A 23,437-nucleotide genomic window follows, 5' to 3' on the forward strand; every position below is an offset into this window, starting at 1 on the left:
TCTCGGTCTACATTGTGGTGCTGTTGATCAAAACAATAGAGACCCTTTTTTCGACCATGAAGCTGCATTTTCTGCCATGAAATGTGGCCCTGGAATTGATGACTAGAAGTGAAAGTAAACATTTTTCACATAAAAATAGCAGCACCATACTTGAAACTTTAGCGGCTTTTTCTCAAAATACTGTTTTCGAAGTCGGTGAACATCTTATCTCGGGAACAACTCGATGAATTGTTTTCAAATTTAAATGAAATACGATGTGAAACATTTTGACACTTTTTAAAAAATCGATCTTTTTTAATAGTTACGGAAAAATGACTTTTTTCATAGATTTTTTATGCTCGAGTTTTGAATTCATCTCTAATTTGTAAAAAAATGATTTTAAAAATCCGCGATCGTCAACGTATTTATTGTTAACTTGAATAACCAATTTGGTTTTTAGATTGCAAATGGACCGTTTCAGCTGAAGAGTATCCACCACCCAATGTCGCGAAAAAATTCCATCATCTGCCGGCAGACATATATTTTTTTTCTATACTTTTTGATCATTCTTTTTGAAAGGCTCTCAATGCATGTACCTTTGTGTTAAAAAAATTGCGTTTCATCTTCACCAATTGTTTCTCGAGCATTTCTATAAGAATATCTTCTACCTAACGGTATAACAAATAACTGTCAAAATGCATCCAAATCAAACTGAAGGTCTTCAAAAAGCTTTGGATGGCAGCTATGGTTCCACAGGAATTTGGACCCCGGGAGACATATACTTGTGTGAGCGATGCGTGAAAGGGAATGTATGAATGTTAATTACTGTCAAGTGAGCACTGGTTGTCTTGGGGAGTCTGTGTCGCGTATGTTTGCTGCGAAAGAAAAGGGCAAGTGAAAGGATCGAGTAAATGAGAAAGAGAGAATGAGAGACAACAACGAATGAGAACGACGGATGACTGACCAGAGCGAATGAGATGAAGGAATGAAAGAAAGTGCGAATCGGATTTGAGTGAGAGTTGATTGAACGAATGAAAGGAGCGGAAGATGAGGTATGACCGAGGAAGCTAATGAATGAAAGGCAGTAGTATGTGGGTGCTGAGAGGAGTAGGTGTGAGAAATGAAGAGAGAGAGAGAGAGAGAGGGAGTGTAAAGAACTATAATACAAGGATACATAAAAGGGAAACCTAAGAAAATCTGTTGTTCCGTTTTGTTTCCTGAATCCCACGGAACCTTGGGCGACGACACTTGATTTGCGCTGGACGGTCAAGGTGTTGAAAAATATCATAAAACATTCTCTAATGTATACATTCAAGATGTTCTTTTAATTGTGGATTAGTGTTTCACGCTTTGCCATTTATCTGATAAACTTTCATTATCATTCATGGCTCTCACAAGGTTTACGTTAGAATCGTTATGCTGAGTTTAAGATGGTATAACCTTTCTTTAATTATATATTTTTTTAATTATTTCTATTAGCAAACAATTTTTTTACCTTATATGTGTCCCAGAAGACATATCTTGGACTTCTTCTTTCAGTGGATTTTTTTACGAAGCTCCCAAAGTTATCTACAATATGAGTTCTCTTAGATATCTTTCTAAGTTTGTTATTGCCAGGGATATTTCAGTTGGTATGTGGATTGAATTATATTGCGACTCGTATATTTATTAGATACTGTGAAAATATTATTGTTACAAAAAATATAATGATTCATTGAACGGTAGTCGCTGTATTAAAAAAATTCCATAACAATGAATATTCATCTGTCAGTATTTCTGATTTAGTAGCAGGATTACGCATGATATCCTCTTCTATCCACGGAAAAGATATTTATAAAATCCTCTTCCATATTATAAAGAAAAGAATTGAATTTATTTCAAGCTAATCAGCATATATCCTTATACATTATATCCTATCGCATAGTCACAACCAGCATGCCTGACTCTGCTCCCTGAACTGTATTCCCAATCATTAGTCCAAAGCTCTACGAATCGCGACCTTCTTTCCATGGATAAACACGCATTTCAGAATATCTCTATTATGCATCAGGGTGATTTCTCAGTCAGCTGTACAAAACGACCAAGCGTAAGTAAGATTCTCTGTATCGGTTGTGTTTACGCGCCAGTGTTTACGAGCACTTTAGTCCGACAGACGAATAGCCTCGGTTAACGAGCGCCGATTACGCACCAATGATTTCTCTTTGCCAGAAACGTCACTTCCGGTCCGCCTTGGCTCGGACTACCAGTGATGGTTGTTGGACTCTGCTCGACTCCGCGAACAGTGCCGGGAACGTGATATATGTCCTCGTTTATCCAGAATGACCGACCACTGCGTTATCCAGCTGAATCCATCATCCCCGGTTTCGATTTCGAAGAAGGGTGGTTTTACCCCAGCAAATGGAAGGTGGAAAGAGAACATGAGAAGTGACCCCCAACGTATTCAGATTACAAGTATCAAAACTTTGATATACTTGCTGCCAGGTTCTGGAAACATTTCTGAAATCATGTTTCAAGTTAGGGGTTACTCTACTTGAAAATATCTGACAATTAGACTACATGAGAGTGAATTGCGTGGGAATGGGACAAAGTTGGTCACGTTCAAGCGAACGAATGCATTGCGGTCTGGTTGGGATCTATCGGGAAATTTTTAATGATTTAAAAGTCACTGGAAAATCCATAACGCAATAGCTACAGAAAATAAGATCCGGAAGAAAGAAAATATAATAAACTATTAAGCACAGAGTCCAAAACTTGGTCAAAAACATATAAGCACTCGAAATAAAGGAACGGTGGGAAGGTTGAAAGTCTCTACAGAGGAAGTGGCAAGAAAATGGACGGAAGACATTCTTTATTTGGTGACGTTCTGGAGCTTACCAAGCTGTTTACCAAGGCGACGTCTCGACGCCGCCGCATTCCTTTGTCGATCATACGTCCAACGTTATAGCGAATGAGTCCGAGCAACTCGTACAATCCTTAGATTTGTAGAGTCTCGACAAGTTTCGCGTTACATCCGCTAGATGGAAGTAATTGTAAGTCAAAGCGTTAAGACGATCTTCGCGTATGAACCAAACTTTAAAGTTTTGTCGATATCCATAAAGACTGATATTCAAAAAATGTTGTTTATTATTTCAAAGTTCGCTGATATAGATAACAGTGTTCGTTCGCGTTTCAACGAAAATTTCGAGAGAACAAGGAAAACCATTACGTAACTTTACGAGGTAACCTTAAAATCTCTCGCTATTTCGAACGCATTGCGATTGCTTTTCATTTCCCAAACTTCGACGTTACATCACGATTTAAAACATCCACGCATACGCCTTTATACACACTTTAAAGATGAGCATTATAATGTATTAATTAAGTTATTCGGTTTAACTTAGCATACGCTATTAGTGAACGTTACAATTCGATAACAGAGTAATTTTAAACCTTGGCAGCGTAGTACGAAACAGCTGCTATAACCATTCGGGCTGAACGGGTAGATTGTAGCAAATTCATTCCTCCAGTTTCCAAGAAGCTTCGCTACGTTCGCTTTTATACGTATGTATAGTTGTATCGCACAGATGGTTACGCAATACGCTAAACCTTCAAATGTACGATACCTTGAGTATAAGGTACGGATCCGAGCATAATTTCGAAATTGGAAATATTACGTTATTTATTGCATTCCTGTTGCTTCGAGCCGGGTGGTGCGAAGGAAGAAATCCAATTTATCCGTAGTCGTAGTTTTGCCACAATATCATCTTACTTATTCCTATCTAAGAAAAATTAAAAACAACATATGTTCCGTAGTAGATTTTATATATAAAAAGGGAAAATAGTGTTTTCTATCGATGGAAAAATGTTTACCCTTAACTTTATCACTGAGTGATTGACGACTGCTCGCACCACCCTCGTATATCATATATTCTTGTTCCATTACATAGACCTGCGACTCATTATGTTTCACGTTTACAGAAGGTAGCCTTAAGAGTATACGACGCGACAACAACTATTCACTCTCACTTTGGAGTCGTCCTATTTAGTAATTTATTAATCTTATAAATGATCTGTATTAGGGGTGCCACTTATTATTAAAGTTCAGTAACTACACCCTTAGAGCTTTTCGAGCACACGATTTCCATTTTCATTAGATTATTCTCACGCTTCATTTATACCTCATTCTTTGTATTGTTATGCATCGATTTTAACTTTCATTAAGAAACTTGCAATAACCAAGTGAGAGAAAATAGAGAAAAAACTTGCTGAAACCATATTACGCAGTTACGATATTTTTTTTTCTCGACTTAAAGGTTGCTACGCATTTACACTGTGGTGCGCTCGGCTGCTCGCTGAAGATTTTCTACGATTATTTCAGGTTATAGGTCCCGCTTGCACCATTCTGTACTACCCTTTCTTCCTCTCTTGTTTCTTTGTTCACAACCCACATAGTGCCGTCCCAAGCGAGTTCAACTGCATTCGCTGCTCGACTGGTGTGACAAAAACGAAACCAGACAACGTGGTTGTCAGATTTTTTTTTCGGGATTAATCAGAATTCTGGATAATAATAACGAACAAGAGCCCGAGGTAGATAATGATGAACGAGAGAACTATGAAATTATTGTACGATCCACCATCACGTTCCACGAGAATAATCTGCGAGGTGTTTTAATCGTTTGGGATTATTGCGGAATTTCCTATCAAATGCCAGGACGGTTTACTTGTCGTCGTTCGAACGTGCAAAATTGTAAGCGCTTGGACGTGCAAGTGTGAAATCGCACCGCGATGATACCTGCAGCAGTTTCTACTTTATTGATGCTTATTTGTACCGTGTCATAAAAGCGAATATACATATACGAGCAGCGCATGCTGTTTCTACATAGTTGCTTTACTCGTTCATTCGCGTAACTATGTAAGTTAAATATCTGACGGGTCCCTTGAGAAGAATTAGATACGGATTCGCAGTATCGATTTGTCGTTATCATATTTTGAAATTTAAAAGTTCCACGCATGCGCATAGAAGACGACGCTATGTATTTCATTACGTTAATTACTTAGTGGTGGAGTTAAAGTAGTTATGTCCGAACCATAGTAACCAAGTTCTTGTCTATAGTTGAAAATGAAAATTGAGCTTTTATGTTATAATAAAAAAATCTGAAACTAAATTAAAAACAATATGTTACTTCTTTAAAAATAATATAATAAAAACAACAACTCTGCCCAACTATTTATGCGCGTGCAACTTCTGATTAATATAATAATAATAATAATAATAAATATAATTATTTAATCTAAATATGAACAATAACCTTTAAATTTGTCAAGTTTTATTTTTACTACAAACTTAGTAAAAAATCTAAACGGACAATCAAGTCTATATTGAACAAAAGCAACTCGGTACAATATGAATTATTTTGTACCAAGAATCAAAAAGATATTGAACTTTGAAATTTAGAATATAACTACCTTAATTCATTTATTCAACGCTGCACACATTTTCTATTATCGATCAGTAGTCATTTACGCGCATTTCAACTTACACCTTTGAACGTAGATCTTTCATTAATAGAAAAAATTGATCTTATACTTATTATGAGATACAAAGTCATTTACTACGTAATCATACGCCTTTTATCGAAGTTAAATACTCAATAGTTATACAGTCAATGAGTTCCTATAGTTAGTACAGAGGCCTTATCGAGGGGCAGTGTTTCACTCCTGTATAATGTTTGCTATTCGCATAGTATTACGATTAATTGTTACAGACTAGAGAAACATCCATCTTCCCAAGATACAGTGACGAAATGTCACAGTGCAGAATCTCTATGGATGTTTTATTGAATTCTCTCGGTGATTCTTCGCTCCAGATATTCATCCTGGTCCCCTTGCGCTGCAGAACAAAAGTCATAGAGTGTCGACGTCCCGAAGAAGATCCGGCAGGCTTTTAACCCAATTGTACTCGAGGCGCCGTTTTTCGCGGATTTCGAGGTACTCGCTACCCAGGTCCCGCAGTAAGGATTGTTCCGCTTCCTCCAGGGGATGTTGCCGATAGGAATGAGGTGCCTGTTGCCTGTAAGGCAGCTGATGTCTTGCCGCCACGCGATACTAACTAGCATGATCAGGGGACGACGTGTCCTCCGTTTGCGTGGCGGCGTCCTTTCCTCACGTGAGCGTCGAGTCTCCACAACCCCCGTGACCAGTTTCCCAGGGCAATGGCGGGGGTGTATTCGCCAGGGAAAGACTCGAACATCGCCCCATTGAACATCTGTCCATTGAGCAACGTTCCATACCTATAAAGGAGAAAAGTACGATTTCGCGCTCAGTATGAATTAAAATCTGTTCATAATGGATCGTTCATTCAAAGGCAATTTTATGGAAATTATGTTAAAGTCAACGCGAGACATTTTACGTGCCGCGTTTCATATGTATACGAACTATAGATATGGATCGTAAAATATAATTTTTGAATTCCTTTTTTTCAATGTTTTTTTATTACAGGCTACAATGTACACGATTTGCTCCAGGTAAAAGTATTTTACAAAGATCCTCTACTGCGGGTTGTATAGAAACGAAAGAGCATGATTCGCATGCATATAGTTTTTCCGTGTAAAAAGTTTACTGCAAGAATCGGTCCTTTACCCGTGTTCTTATCTGAAAATGTTCTACACGTATTTTACCTGATAAGTCTAATCCGCCGATACTGCACACATCCAATCCGCCTGTGCTGGTCGCGCAACAATGTTGCTTAGGACCCAATGGTTTAGGGCGGCAGAGAATCTGAAATCAATCGCAGGAAACAATCAGCTCGTTTTGCTCGAGTGCGATAAGGACTGTTTATGGTGGCTATATTTTCAATATCCTCACACGACAGTAAAGTCGGTGATAAAGATACTGTGATATGGGCAATAAACGGAAATCACTGTAATTATTACATGTTATGGACCTACGATCTATAAAGATCTCGTAGAGATTCATGGGGTGTAAAATTCAAACGAAAAAGTATATATATACAGGGTAACCGAAATTAATATCTAATAGACAGATAAGTCTGAAATAAGTAGAGATGGACAAATTTTTTCATACGAAACTTTTTCCGTTTCGCAACGGCAAAATAATGCTGATATTCGTTCATTCGTCGATCAAGTCGTTTTAGAGGATTTTAACTTGCCAATTCTTTTTTAAAGAATAACCAATTTCGTTTTTCAGCAACAAAGCTCACTTTGTGAGTATCAATATGTTGATGGCATCGAGACGAATCAAACATTTGTATTCAAGTTGGTTTACCATATACCGCTCGTTATTTTTAGCTAGAACAATAATTAATGGATTTGCACATTTTCAACGCCAGATTCAATTACGTATAAATGTTGTATGAAACACATTTTTCCATCTCTACTTATTTCAGAGTTATTCGTCCATGTAAATTAAACTGAGACACCCTATATGTATACATATAATCATGACTACAAACATGCGGTGATCTACAGTTATTTCTACACATTAACAGTAAATCAATCTGATATATGTATACACGGAGAGAGTCCTGAATAAAAAGTGAGAAAAAAGGAAAAGTGTAAAATCAGTATTTACTCATTTTATTACTTGTTTTCTAGAAATATTCCTTTATAGCATTATACCTTTTTACGCAAATGAGCATAACCTTATAAAGTGCATTCTTACTGTCGAATTAATTCTGTGTGAAGTAAATACATTAAAATCTATAAAAAGAAATTACTACGCAAAGCTACAATGTTACCTAAGCGTGCCTTTCAAGGCATCAAAAGTAAAAAATATTTTGTTATTGTTTTTCTATAAGCTTCGGTAAGTAAATTCAGGATGATTTTGAGTCAGAATTTACTGGAATAGTGAGAAAAAGAATTTGCAAAATAATGTAGAGTATTCGTGATATTTGGAATTTTCAATATTTTACATTTTGCAAGATAGATAAAATGTTATAAATACCACAGCTATCTTCCTCGCTAATGTCATGTAATATTATTATCATTTGTGTAAGAAACTTGAACTTCGACCTTTTGAGCAAATAACTGAAATCCTTCTAATGGCACTAACGAGACCTTTGTAAAACGTACGCTTTATATCGTATACATAGAGACATTTAGCAAGAAACGCTTTCATAGCATACATATAAATATGAGGTAGTCTTTTAATGACATTTTCTCAGAGCCTTGTATTTCAAACGAAAAGTACTTAGTGCCTTAAGAGAAAAGTATGGCCAAGTTGAGTTCCATTAAAATTTTCTAAATTCTGTAGCACTTCGAAAAGGTCGGTCAAACTTTTTAATAAAGCCTGTAACTCTTGTAACTTTCTTAAAACCAATAACTTCATCGTCATGAAACTTTTCGTTTCAATCATAGGCCAGATTGTTTACTATAGAAAACAATAGTATAACATTTTAACCATTGACGTACCGATATGCTCTAAACATTTTTTGCATAAAATGTTTAACAACCTGCCTAGCCGTCAGAAGAGCTGTGACCGAAATTGTACCCTACGACCTATCAGTCGCCCGCATTCGCTTTACTTGCAGTAAAAAAACTTGTCCAACCCCATGAATTTCTTTATTAGATAATGACAGAGCGACTTATGCATATTTTATTGCAATTAGATGTATTTAAAGTATTGTATGCATGCGAAGCCATTAAAAAAACACTATATTACCCTATACCGTACAGGGTATTACCTTCCTTACCAATCTCAGATCAAAATTTTCGGTAAAACTTTCCTAGGGTATTTTCATACCTCTAATACAATTCTAAGGTTAATACTTTCGTGTAAAGCAGCTCCCTGGAGATACGTCTGAAGTGATTATTGAGCAGCCAGTAGAGAAAGGGATTCCAAAAGCTATTGGACAAAGCGAGCCACGTGGCGAGGAAGTCGAGAAATGGCGGAGGCTTGCTTCCTGTGCAGGCTGCCACAACTTCCTGAATTGTCCATGGCGTGACCATCACGATGAAACCAAGGCTCATCGCCGCCATTGTCCTCGAGGCTGACGTCGACAGACGTCTCTCGTGCGCCACCAGCTGTAACCAAATATCAACGTTCCCAGTTGGCATCGCTTTCAGTTATATTCTTCGTAGCTCGCGTTTTCCGGTGCAAGTTCTCCTAACCTCAAATTGAGAAGCAGTCTACTGGATGGAAAACTATTTACACCCACGAGTTGTATCGCCAGCGCCTCAGGTTAGTGAATGGGGTTAATGTTGTGAGTTAAGCCCGTCAACGTCAAAGCATCTCGGAGAGTAGGATTATGAATCCAGCCATTTGCCGTCGCGTCTACGTCTACGTCGACGTTCAGGACGACTAAAGGCATCAACGTTCACGGGCAGTGTGCATAAAGTATCCTAGGGATACTACAAGGACTTACGACTCTTGTGAAAACATGTTTCTCGTCTTCCTGATATTTTATGCAATTATTTTCTTATCATGGAAGCCTGACATGCTTACTTTGTACATAAAATATAAGATTGTACTGATATACGTAAGGGATATGAAAATTTCCAGCAGATGCTTTAAAATTCACAGTATTCGTATTGATCATATAAAATGACAAGTGGAGTGTCATTTAAAAGAAAAAAGGGTAGTGGGACAAAGAACGTGACGAATACGAGGGAATGATGTATAAACGGAGAATTATTGTTCTGATAGAAATAGAATGGAATATGCGACAGAAAAACATTTATTCAGAATTGAAATATGAAAATAAGCCATTAGCATACGAGGTTATACCACGGTGGGGCAACGCGCAAGACAAATTGCTGTGCCGACATTAGCATGCTGAGATTTATAGTCCGAACTTGCGCGACGTTGGATTTGTGTTATGTATATAACACCAAAAATGTTTTTTCAAAACAAAACGGTTACGCCAAGTATTAAAAGTGTAGCCATTTCATAAAAAATAAACAAGCAAAAATATTAAATCAAATCCAATAAATTAGACAAGCAAAAATCCGGTGGTGTACTGGTATGTGTGAGGCACGGCCCGGCGAGGGGGCACGACAAATGTAAGAGCGTGCGAACGAGTCAGTCATTGAATTGTATAGAAATACAGCACGTGAAATCCGTGTGCATCTTCGAAATTTCAATTTTATATATCGTAGAAACTTGCCCATTTTCTATGAATTTTATGCTCGTGTTCGATCGACTTTATTTCAGCTAAACTATCGGATTTTAAATTCGATCCGTAAATCGGCTTTTGTACAAGTGTATCTACTCATTCACTTCTATAATAAAACTATAAAATAATCTCAGAGGATTGTACTGACTCGTGTAGCCAGAACTACACGAATATCGATCGAGGAATAAAAAATAATTAAAATGAAAAATCATAAAGTTTTACAACAAAGGCAACAGGAATGAAGAACGAGGAAATAAAAAAAGTGATGGTCTCGTTGGTTTTGCATTTACATTAACTAAGAGTAATGGCCCAGTTCTTCGTGATCAGGAAAAGTTAATAAGAGGAAAATCATTTGTGTTATTTTCTTTTATGGAAAAAATAATTTTATGCTCTGTTGTGTCTCTTTTATTCACAAGGGAAAAGACAGAGGAGTCGTACGCGTGCTCGAGTATATTTGGCTTTGAAATAATTGCTGTAGAAAGGAAAAAAAAAATATCATGGCTGACTAAAAAGTATACAGAAAAACGAGCTCCGCATGGTCAATGTATTGAATCCAGATGCGTTTCTTTGTCAGTTTTTTCAAATACCGTCAATGTATTCGACCTGCATTGATTGCTGGCATTCAACATATGAAATCCTGCTTGATATGAGAATAAATAAAGACAATTTTTTTCATATAAATCTAAAGTTTACGTTTATATTTTAGAGTAAATAACCTTTATATCCAAAGTACGGTATTAAATCTTACACGTAAATAATCTGCGCTGTATTATCTTCGGTAGAGATAATGGTCAGTTGAGTGGTTTATGGATATATTTAACCCTAAAAAGCGTACAGGGATTCGGTAGGACCCTTATCTCTTCTATGCTACGTATCTCTTCAAGGATTAAGAATTTAAGCGGAGTGGGCTATCTGTGAGTTAATTTTTGAATATTCGTATTTATGAGGACCGCTTGTGTGACGTTTTTGAATATCCCACTTGAAATAAAGAGTATTGATATATGTATTTTAGAAAGTGTTTTATTTAATTTCGGGGTAAGCGACATGAACTGACAATTTTGGGAACATCGTTATATATTGCTCAAATCAGTTAATTTCGAAACATATTTCTTTAAGAAATGTATAAAACGCTTACAGAAACAAATTTTTAAAATATCACCAATTCACCATGCGTGCAAATTAGACGTAAGCAAATATAGCGTGACTTTCATCAGTATTAATCGATTTCAATTTCAATGCGACATAGAATTTTATAATTATACCTTCTTCCTCGTTATTGTTGAAAATATCAATTAATATATGAATTCTGCAAAGTACACCAAAACCGTAACTAGGATTTGTCAACATAAACAAATTCAAAGAACACTAAAAATAATTTGAAGATGTACAATTTTTATCGAAAGCACAATTTATCTTGATTGAGGAACACGCATATACAGAGAGCAGTTGAGTTTATTAGATGAGTCGTATGGATTTTACAGAATTCTCGTTATCACTCGACAACGGGTCTCACGTTATTATCCTTTTTGCCATTATCCCATTCGCAGTGGTACCAGGGGACAGTTTTATTCGATTTTATTTCTCCCCAATCGACACTCATCTTGGTGTTCGTTTTTAGTTCACCATCCCCACCCATGGCATTTTCTTATTGGGGAATCGTCTCCGAATTCATGTGTTTTTCGATTTTATCATTCGTCTTCTTCTTCTTCCTTTATACCGAATGCATTTCTCCTCCGTGAAGAAAAGAAAATAGCGCACTGCTCGTTATTCAATAACCTAGCATGTTTCTTTGTTTCAAATCCTCATTCATTTTAATCGTCAAACTATTCAATTTCCCATCGCCCCCACAGTTCTTATACGCGTAGCTCTGTCTTCTCTGACATGAGAAATCTTTTGCTTTTCATTTTTACTTTTCGCTCGAAGAAAAGATCAGAATGGGAAGGATAATCCCGGATAAGGCAATCTTCCTCCTGTAGAATCGCACTGATCCTGATTCTCACCTCCTCCTCATGACTATATCTTTAATACATATTCCACCCTCGCACGAGGTACGAGCAGGAAATTACATAAATTTTCACTCAATATGGCCGTCGGAAATGGACGACTAGAAGATACTTTCGGCCATAGAAAAACAACCGTCTAGCAATATGATATAACTTGGCGTGCTTATGGGGAAACTTTACAAAAATTATTTACGTAAATAAAGTAAGCAGTATGAGAAATCTTTATGGTTTATTATTTACGCATGACTGCATGGGAGTGTCTTACGTATTCGCCATAAAAAATTGCGTATGTGTGTGTCTGCTTGCACGCACGCAACATTTTTTGGGCAAAATTCCAAACAAACGGTTAAACCGATTGGAGCTCAATTTATAGGAGATACAGTGTTCCGGATGTAGATGGAACATTTGTGGATGCTCGGCATTTCCGGTTTCAAGGCAATGCATACGGTAAGCTCGTAAAACTTAGTGTCATGTCCTCATGTGCTTCGTACACAAAATTGTAAGTGACCCGCTTATCAAATCGGGCTGAAACTTCAAAAAAACAAATATGATCACATAAAATGTCAGGCACTTTAATTTTGAAAATTCCGCATTACGAAATTATTTTTTTTTTGTAACGATGAATAAAATGTGACCGCATCGTTGGAAAGATCGTAATTCTTCATGGTAAAACTGTTAGCTTTGATGTTTTGCGTTATACTGAACTTCCTTGTTTACTAGCTATGGTTATTAAACATCTCATATTGACTTCTTTCACGTTGCTAAGCGAGAATATGTGTCAATGCTATTGCCATATTGATCACAAGATACCCCCTATCCCTCTCGCATCTTTTCCGTCTTCGTTCGACTGCCCTAGCGCCGCGACGCTGCCTTCCTGATTCCCACACAGTTTTCTCGTTTCAGACCATCATTTGGATTCACCGTCGCCCCCATCTACGCAAAGGAACTCATCTCCTTTTATCCCTACCGCCATCAAGTTCGCTTCGAGAAAACCGTCGATGGCTCTATGGAACCCCCGCAATCCAATAACTTGACGAATATAACAATTCCTCGGATACGCAAGCACAAATACATATATATACACTTATATTGGTATACTTATGTATAGATATATTGGCCAGTAAGAAGAATGGAAATGTACTTCACGAATGTGAGAAATGTTACCAGGCCGAGGGTGGCTGCTGTTATATTCCCTGGATAATTCTCTCAACAATTTACTCGATATTGAATAGGCGTTTGACGAATGCTTCCAGCTTCCGAATCAATGAGCCTTCGGACGAAGCTTTTCGATGGTTCTCGAATGCTTGGGGCTTTAAAACCGTAATACAAAATAAATATACATAAATTTATTAATTACGATAAATTAAAATGATTCTATTGTTTTTATAAAACTGTTTTTTTAATTATGTAGATTTTTTCTCATATTAACAATTTACGTATTAACAGAGTTACGGCATTATACGCTAGAAATATTAAGGGTGCACTTATCCACGCACGTATGAGGATTATTCACTGTTTATTAAGAAGACCCTTTAATGGAAGGTTGGAATAGGTACTAGCCCTCGTGTAAGTTTCTGTCAATCGTATCGAGTCTTTAAGAAAAATCTTGTAAATCTCCATACCTCGATGACCTTTATTAATAATTAGACTTTTTCTCTTTCTATTTCCTGGAGAGTCTTGTACCTTTGCAGAACATAGCAAGATCTCGAAGATATCTTCAGAAGACATTCCTACGCCGTTGACCTACATCGGAGTACATGAGGGCACATCGGTATTATGGGAGACTTTCGTATAAATAAGCTGTCTGCGACGTTTTCTATTATGCATCAGGTTTTTGAAAAAAAAATAGTGTAATAACATTAACGAATTTTGACCATACGTATATTACAATTTTATTACAATGTCCAAGAGGGAACGCGATAAATTGTGGGAAACTCAAAATTTCAAGATAATCCTCGAGTCGGTGATAACCATTTAATAAATTAGAAACAGTTTTAATCCAAGGGATTGTAATTTAAACCGTTGGATTAAAATTGAAATAATACCACCGAAAACGGATTGAATACCGCCTGTCAAAACTTTGACAGATCGCAGTATTACCTGATGTAGGAAATGTTAAGGTGATTCGTTAGAGAAGTAGGTAGGTACGTACGGAGAAACGTGAAAAAATACGATTGTCAATCATTATAACGCTAACGAGGACACGATTTCAAATGGTTAATTGCATCTGCAGCAGTAAAGCAACGTGAGCAGAACGTTCAACGTGTTCAAATTAAAATCCATTTTCATGGCTTATGCGGCCGTCGCTAATTCCTCAGCGAAGTCGTAGGGCCTCCCTGTATTCCGAGCCTGTCTCGTGTTGGAAGTTAAGAGAACGAAAGATAAAATGTATGTAGCGGAGGATGAAGAATAGAAATACGAAAAAGGGGGGAAGGGATGCTTCCGCTTCGAATCAATTCCCGTCGGGCCAGGCGCTCGTTACGGCAAAGACAAAAGAACGAAGCCACTCTCGAGCTTTCGAGTTGTTCGGCCATTCTCGCTCGTACATGCACTCTTCTAGTTTTCCACTCTTCCACTTTTCTCTCCTGCTACCCTAGAAGCTCCTCCGTCCTCTGTTGATCTCGAGTTTCGCCATTTCGTTCGTCTCCTTCCTCCGCTTGTCGATTGCTCTTCCACAAGTGTCTCCAACAAAGTCCCTAGAAGAGTCGAACGTGGCGAATTATTCTGGTTGCTATCAAGTTGAAATGCTTTAGCTGTACGGCCGGATATACTACTGGTTGCTGTTGAAGATTCCTGAGGTCACGAGAGGTCATGTACCAACTACGTGGAGGTGCAGTAAAAGTCTTTGGAAGGAGAAGCCATTTTTATCATCGGTCGAACGTCTTACGATAATCGAGTGAGTGTGTCTTCGCGTCGTTAGTCCATTTCTTTTCTTTCTGACCCGTACCCACCTCGTATTTCTTACTACGTAAGAATTTCACCGGAAGTGGGTTAAGTGCAAAGCGACAAGGGATGCACCAGATCCCCGGTTAGCCATTTTCCGGTTAATGCACTCTTGCTCGGTTAAACGCTCCACCGTACATTACGAGCTCATTATAATGGTGGGAAAGATGTCATAACAAGATCATCCAGATTTTATGAGTGAAAAAAAAGAGAAATAGAAACACGAATGAGAATTCTCTAACTGCTTCTCGAAGTGGCCGATAAATGTTGCTGGTGAGAATTAACGTTAAATGCACTCAAAGGCTAGTCCTCGTGGTAAAGGAATATGACACTATTGGTTGGGCTGGTCAATGTGTAAACGAACTGAATCTACCCGATTGTGACTTGTGTCTCCGCTCGACACTTTTTCCGGCTTTGTTCCCATTTTACACGGACCGTTTGGAATTGGCGGAACAAACGGAATTAATGACGGTTGCGGAAGTACAAACAGCACTTCCGCCACGAATTATCAGAAGCATTAAATCATCCTATTGGATTTTGTGAAAATTCAAAAATGGATGCACACTCATTTTACAGTGGTATGGTAATTACGTTATGTGTATATATTTATATATGTGCGGATGATAATAAAATATGAGATAATCTGTCTTCCAGAAATATTAGTTTTGATTTCCTTTCTTAGTATCTCATTTCCCAATTTTCCCAAACCAATCATACCAACATCGATATCCGTTTTCCTTCTGGCAGCGATAAGAAAAATGATCAATCGTCCTGAAGCTAGACGTTAAATAAAATGGGTTAACTTCCTCTAGCATTCTACAAAAATCTTTTTCACCCCTCGCTCTCAACGCTCATCTCTGACATCGCTTCTACTCACGGATCAGTAAAGTCAGCCTGATATATTTGTAGTCGCATAAATCTAATCCGTAATTCGCTCGACCGCTCAGAATTTTGCAGAATGTTATGCCGGCATTCCGCGCTTATCGAAAAATCGGAAGTTGCAACGCCAGAGGCTTTCAAATTTTTTCTCTAGTAAACCAACGACGCAAATATTCAATGGGTATCCGGGTCATAAATATGAGAACAAGGGGAACCGCTTTGCTCCGTTCACAAAGAGATCTGGCTAATGTTGAGACAAATGTGATTTCCAAGCGGAGCGTAAGAAAATATTATTAGCTCTTTGTTAAAACTGGGTCGCGCTATCTTGCATCTCGAGCGATCCTTACGGAAGAAAATGCAACTTACTGATGTACATGGTTTTCTTTTTCTTAAAATTTTTCCGTGACACTCGTGTAATCAGTTACTCGTGTGAAATGTTTTCATCGTTGTGACGTCACAACAATTGAAATATAAAAATTCCATAGAAAATTTTCCTCAAATCGTTCTGAAACGTAATTAGCCCTGAGTGTATACTTTAAATATTCGAGATAATAAACTGTTGATCGTTTGCGAATTTCTTAGTATCTCCAGTGACTTTTTACGTATCTCTCTAAGTCCTTTCGTACAATCTTTCCGGCTCGATTAAGCTTCATAATACAATCCCATAGCACAATATCTTCAGCACCTCAAAGCAGTTAGTTAATTGCTGACGATTGTTGCGATTTCAATTGCTAACAAGTAAGTACAAACGCAAGTTCGTTTAGGAAGCGACAATTGATCTCTTTCTGGATGTTTGTCCACAGATTGGTCCAATCTCCAAGATAGCGGAAATCGTTGAATGGGAGCCTTTATCATAAGGAAAGTCGCTTTGGTCCTGGAAACATTGATCAAGTATTGAATACCCTGTTCGTGCAGTTGCTTCATACTTTCCTCTCAGGTTAGTCTCAATTTAGGATGTAATATTTATGAAATGATGAAGAACACATTTGAAGCTCTTTTTTTGTTGCTTTCGTACGAATTAATCTCTGCATTGATTTATTTAGTCCGCCAGTTGCTTTCCTATATGTCGAACGTTAATATATCATGAGAAGGCAGTGGACAGTTTATCATTTCCTGAAAAAGGAATGAATAATAATGCGCGCGATATCGCGTTTCATTATTTTCGTCAATATACCTATCATCTAGAATTCGTGGAAGTTCGATTTTCAGAATATAGCAATTTTAAGGAAATCTTTTATGTGTACAGAGCATGGATCTTACTTGATATATTTGCTCATAACATTGTTCCCTTTGAGGACAGGCTGCATGTCTCCTAATTGCATTGTTTATTGTAATTAACTTATGTAGTACTCCGACGAGCATTCGTACTTCACAGAAAGCAAATATGCCTTTATCAAATTAAAGCATTCGAGCTGAGTCAAATGCGACCCAAAATTTATGTAATAATCTGGTTTCACTTTATTCTTCATTTAAATGATTTCCATTCTGCAGATTTAAAAAAATATCATATTTTACAAGCTCATACTGTATAATCTAACTATTATATTAATCAGGCTTCTAGGCAAGAGGTTTTTATTCTTCTTTCTCATTATTCCTTTCAATTTTGTAATTTTTTTTACGTTTGCCCTCCTTTTTTTTTATCTTGGCCAGTCAAAGTAGTCACTTTCTCTCGTTTAGGTTATGGATTAAATAATCTCTCGAAATCTCCGTCGCGGAGTTGGCTGAGCTTCGAGAAATGGAAAAAAATCGTAAAAGCGAGGGAGGCATTGAATGACTATGCGAGCTGTCTCGAGGGAGAAGTGAATTCACCTAGAATTCACGCTAAGGATTCATACCGTGAATTCATCCAGCTGGAGAAGACTCTATCTCCCTTAAAGTTGGCCGCTAAGAGGTCCGTGACGATTTTTTTTTCATTTTTTTTTGTCGCCGCTACACTAATCGACGATGAAAAGTATTCCAAGATCCTAGTGCTCCTAAATTCTCAATCTTTTTTCGTGAATCGCACCGCATGGGGAAGTTTCCTTTACAATTTGCCAAGAGTAAGGCATCGTTATTGGTGAATGGGTGCTTTCACGAATAGTTATAAACTACACATAACATACGGTTCGTTTGCCCTGCCTAAATATATTGTTACGCCAAAATTCCAGGGAGTACTAGAAGTTTGCGAAACATCCCTCCAAACTCGCCACTCAGGGAATATGCCTCAGTATTATCGTCTCGTGATCAACGGGAAGCCTCGACGATCTTCGCTGGAAAAATTCCTTTGCAAAAATGCTGTTACGTAAGTCCATGATGAACGCCGTGACCAGAAGGTAAATTTCTTTCGTAAAAATGGAATATCGCACGTATAGGCATTAAATTGCGGAAATTACTTCATGTAAACGTTTTTCATTTCTCCTCTGCCACTGCGGAAATATTATGCGAATATCGAACGGACGCGTTAAGAATACTTTTTAAAATACTTATGTAATCTTCATTTAGTGGCAGTGATTATTATTATATATTAATTTTACAATTACGAAAATTATATATTGATAAGGAAATCAAAGAAAAGAAATCAAAAGGATATCTAGGAAAGGAATACCTTAATGCGTTCTTTTCAAGCTCTTGATTCGTCCTAAAATAAGGGTTATATTAATCAACTATGAAAATGGAATATAGTTGCTGACTATATTTTGAAAAAGCTATACAATAAATTCGATCGGATTGTTAGAGATTTAAATAATTCCAAAAATTATGTGACAGTATCAACAGCCTCCTTCAGATTTCGAAATGAACTCAACATTGCGTATGTTTAACCGAGTAACACAGTCAATCCGTAACATTAAACGATGATAAATTGCCATTGTCCACTTTTAATATCACGTGTTTATAAATTTTTTCGTTGCCACCATATTTCGCAAAGATCAACATGAAAATTGTGTCTTTAAATTTAATTATTTTTATCCATTCCTCTTTCATGAAAATAATCTTGCACGTGCATAAGGGACACTAAGCTTTCATGTAGTTTTGAGTTTGCAAGGAATGATTATATGAATGTGACAAAGGGAGTGAAAATATTTTCGGCAAACACGTCACGTTTCGCAAATTGCTTCGATAACGAGCATCAGTTCGACAGGGTGTAAGGATGAGTTTCCGAAAGTGGCGTTTGGGTCAAAAGACTCGTAGAAAGTATCTCAAGGTCAGAGAGAAGGGTGCGTTCTTACTAAACTGCAAACTATAATATCATCAGTTATCAAGCGAAACTTACCCTTTCGATGTGACCGCCGCTGACGACTTCCGGCGTATTAACGCAGACAACCCGCTTCAGACGCAACTTGTTGACATGGAAGGCTGATCCATAGCAGTACATCAGTACCATAGTGGTCGGAAAGTAGAAGCAGCAGCAGGCGAGTATCCTGAAAAGGGGAAAACTTTAATTAACTATCCTTGTGGTTAGGGGTAAATTTCAAAGAGCGACAGTGGCGCCATCTGCGCGAATACTGGCTGATGGAGGTAAATAACCCGCGGACCTTCCGCCCAGAAAATTCCTTACTCATTTCTTTAAGGAAGATCAACGAGAATAGCGTCCTGTCAAAAAGATCGATAAAAAGACGCCATTGGCCGGAGCCGCAAGAAAAAGGGAATTATCTTCCCGGCATAATGCGCCCCGATGCTCGACATCCACTCGACTCGGTGATCTTACTATACTAGTAAATGATGCGATACCTCAGGGAGGCTCTGGCGAAGAAGGGATCGCAGGCGAGAAGACCAGATCCGTTGAAATAGTAGCCACCCCTCGGTAGAACCAACGCTCCGAAAACGGCGACGCTGGCTATCCAAGTCGTTGACATCACTGCGACGCAACCCTGCCGCATGTAATACTGTGTCAACATAGACAAAAACCAATGTATACATAAACTCACCGATATCGTCTAGCATTTATTCGATCATCCTAATTGCATAACAAGCATAATATAAAATATACAGTCTACATCCTAATATCTTGGTGCATGCAAATTTCAAGGAGGCTCCAAAGCTTTTTGAGACATCACGCTCCTCTTTGGACATAACCAAAGAAACGACCGTCCAAGAGAACATTTCGGCTTTATGGCCGCGTGGACATTCTACGAAGGCCGTTTCGCAGACAGAACGACTCCTCGTACTTACTATGTTATTGTCATGATCTCACGATACGCTCGTGCGTTGTGGTGATATAGGAAACTGTATGGGGACATTATGGTCGGCGATAATACGCTGCCCTGGACCGTCCGCTGTCGAGGAACCCTCTCTATCAGTTTCGTGAATAGGAGTCATAAGTTCCAACAGGTTTTATCGCACTTTGGGTTTTATCGGTTGGATTAGCCCGTGTTGAGAATCAACGGGATTAGATGTTCTTTCTAAGCCTCTGAAAGGGTACCGAGGACTTGTATATGAACCAGTACGTCGCCCAGGGTGGTAATGCGATATAAACAGAAATTCTCAAGATATTGCCTTACAACTATACATATAGTATGAATGTATAACGATACGAACTAAACTAAATCAGCTATCTATTATCGGTATCGCAAGCCAGCGAGTAAATATTCCAATTTCGGAGCCACCGTTCCTGGACGCGATCCACTCATCTTTGGACCATCGTTCAGTATATTGCCCACGAACTGGCCGTGCTATCTTTCTGGGACGTGATTCGGCCTTTTTGTATTCGACTTCTGGATGTTGGTCATCCAATGTAATTCGATTGGCTTTTTTATTTGAAAAAACAAACTCGCCGATTTCCACGGACACGTCCGGGGATTTGTTTCGACGCCAACGGGACGGCAATACACTCTTTGGGACTTTGCTGGCTACAGATGATTTCACCTCCATCTCACATCTTCATCTCATCATCGATACCATATAAAGTATGGATGATTTTTAGTAATATGTATCTAATGTATGGTAGTGAAATAGTTTAAATTCAAACTAAAATTTGACTTGTAAAAAAAAGGAATTTTGCGTTAAAGATTTGTTTATGAGCATACTTACAACGGAAACACAAGAATCTTGTATAAAAATGAGAAATGAGATTTTGAATGGCGTAAAGTGGTAATGCTGACTTGCGATTTGGCAAAATTACTTTTAATTCATAAGCGTCCATCTTACTGAAAATTTGTAGGGTGGCTTTCCACTGTGTGATTTACCTTGCAATTAAGCTCGAGATAATGGCGCCTAAATGTACCGTGCTTGCCGTTGACGGGCAGCGAGGAAACGCAGTTTCTTGTCTATAAATTTCCCCAGACTTTCCTACCCTATTTTCGACTTAATTTCATCATCGGAATATTTTGTTGAAGTTAAAAACGAATTTCACGGGCATATTGTAAGGAACCCTACCACGGAAAACTTTCAGAGTTATACGACACTTTCGATAAAAGTTCATCGGCCTAATTTCGATATTTAATCACTTGAGAATTAGTGCTTGGTCCAAAGAAGCTGTGAGAGTCGAAGTTACCGTGGAAGATACATGAAACAGCAGCTGGTAACATTTCGGCAAGCATATCTGAGGAAGCGAAGCAGAAACAGAGTAAACCGCATAGTCTAATCAGTAGCTTGCAGATATTCTGTGTATGAAAATTTCTAATTATTATTATCCTCATTCAATTTCCAATGGTAACTTAATAATGTATGACAGTTTGTGCTGAATTTTTTTTCTTTTATTTGAAGTATAAAAAAATCCTTTCGATGAACGATCAACGTTCCTTTTAACGGTCACCCATAAACGATCTTGATGATAATGAAACCGATAGGATTTTCGAAAGATTTGAAATCATTCTGAGTAGTAAAAGAGGATTGAAAATTGTATATCATGTTTATCTGAGTGAACAAAGGCAACAAGGAATAGTCAAGGTTTTTGAAATATTCTCAAATCCCTTTATCCCTTATATCCTTGAACATTTGAAATGTGTTTGATGTACTTTTATAGGATATAAATTCTACAGTGATCAAATAAATTTTTTCTATAGAAACGAACAAAAATGAAATTGTGGAATGAAAAATCGTGTAAGTTGATACCGAAATACTTTAAAACGTTATACAGTTAGATACGTATTGGTAAATACTTCATTAAACTCTAAACATTCAGCGCTTTTTTAGCTGCAACGTTTAAACGTCTTCGTGATACAGTATGTGCCAAAATAGCTATTTCTTTGGAAGAGATGCGGCCACACATACCAATGGGAGTATACCCTATTGTTTTCGCAAGGTCGGATGTACAAGACACAAGCAGGTGAGTTACGAGCGGGCGTGTTGGAAAAGTAAGTAGTACTCGGAATCCCGTAGCAGAGAGAATCGATCAGACGTGCAAGAAGTGCTGCGTTAAAAAAAAAAAACAAAAAGAGAAGATCAAAAAAGAGCAAGTAAACGAAAAACTCGACAATACAGTAGATCGTGTAGTCTACACGCTCAATTTTGTAACGAATGGAGAAACGGAGGAAGCGAATTCGATAGTCTGAAAATTACAGAGAATGGAAGGGACGAGTCAGCAATTCATTAGAACGCTCTTTTTGTCTCGAGAGCTTTATCTATGAGACTACTGGTTTTTCTCGATTTAACGACTAGTCAGCCAGCCTCCTATGGGCCAATCACTGTCCAATCAAAGCCGCAGCATTAAATCACCATTACACTACACCGCCCACGATTTTTTTTACGTGACTTCATTCATTAGCCTTAGACCACATTTCGATTGTACAATTTTAAATTGATCCGCCTACGTTCAGAGGGTCGAAGTAGTTGATCAATAGGTAGCGTGTAATAACTTTCGGCAGGCATTTATGGAGAGGGGAGCACGAGAAGGTCCTGCACAATTTTACTTTCCTTTGTCTAGGCGCTGATCAGGATAGCTAATGAAAAACTCGATATGTACTCGAGAATCTAAGGGTTGATTGTAAAACTCCCCTAAAAGCTCCCCGTAACATTTTCGACAGGTTTCCTTCATGAATTCAAGACAAAATGTCATTGAATTTACAATCATAATTACGTATACTTGAATTTGTAGGTTATTAATAAATAATATAGAAACTATAAGAAGTACATAAATATGTATATAGTTATGTACTGTAGTCACGGGTTCGGTCTAGCGTTATTCTGACGTTTTATCTCATTTCTATATTTAATTTTATTTAATTAATTTAGAGGATATATTCTTAACAATAATTCTCATGATTCTGATAAACTTTCGGTTAGACTTAATATTGGTGCTTCCAATGGGAGAAGCTCAATTCACAGTATCGGAATGTCAATTGAAAACGAGCTTAGTTTACGAGATATATTTTTAATGACATATCATGAATGATACACATTAGTGAAATTGTGACGTCCATTCGAGGTTAGAGTCTTTTTTCACATAGAGTGGAGCGATCGCCAATTTCTGCATCGAGATTACTGCATTGATCGATCGAGTAACGAAAATTATAGTTCTGAAACAATATGTCGAACTTTCGATGTCTGCGGGCACACCTTTGAAAAAATAAAACATGTTCATTTATTCTATTTAAAGTGCGACATT

At 37.7% G+C, this 23,437-nt stretch overlaps 1 protein-coding gene and 1 long non-coding RNA gene across 3 annotated transcripts in view; one reads left to right on the top strand and one right to left on the bottom strand.

Moving 5' to 3' along the window:
• Positions 1 to 3,084: 3,084 nt before the first annotated feature.
• The window catches only part of LOC107268088 (trace amine-associated receptor 9), a 52,146-nt gene continuing 31,793 nt past the window's right edge, over positions 3,085 to 23,437 (bottom strand). Inside the window, exons 6-10 of one of the 2 annotated variants that reach the window (XM_025084402.1) lie at positions 19,624 to 19,778; positions 19,166 to 19,313; positions 8,745 to 8,999; positions 6,636 to 6,735; positions 3,085 to 6,248 (exon numbers count right to left, since the gene is read on the bottom strand). In XM_025084402.1, coding sequence (XP_024940170.1) covers positions 6,121 to 6,248; positions 6,636 to 6,735; positions 8,745 to 8,999; positions 19,166 to 19,313; positions 19,624 to 19,778 — 786 coding nt within the window. In that variant the 3' untranslated portion in view covers positions 3,085 to 6,120. The remainder of the gene's footprint in view (positions 6,249 to 6,635; positions 6,736 to 8,744; positions 9,000 to 19,165; positions 19,314 to 19,623; positions 19,779 to 23,437) is intronic. The other variant, XM_025084428.1, reaches the window with a different exon arrangement.
• On the top strand, positions 8,900 to 18,536 carry LOC112494273. The gene is made up of 3 exons (XR_003059531.1): positions 8,900 to 9,156; positions 16,719 to 16,852; positions 18,063 to 18,536. It is a non-coding gene; the product is annotated as an uncharacterized LOC112494273 (long non-coding RNA).

Source organism: Cephus cinctus, unplaced genomic scaffold (assembly GCF_000341935.2).
Source record: "Cephus cinctus unplaced genomic scaffold, Ccin1 Ccin1_scaffold0007, whole genome shotgun sequence".
Lineage (NCBI taxonomy): Eukaryota > Metazoa > Arthropoda > Insecta > Hymenoptera > Cephidae > Cephus > Cephus cinctus.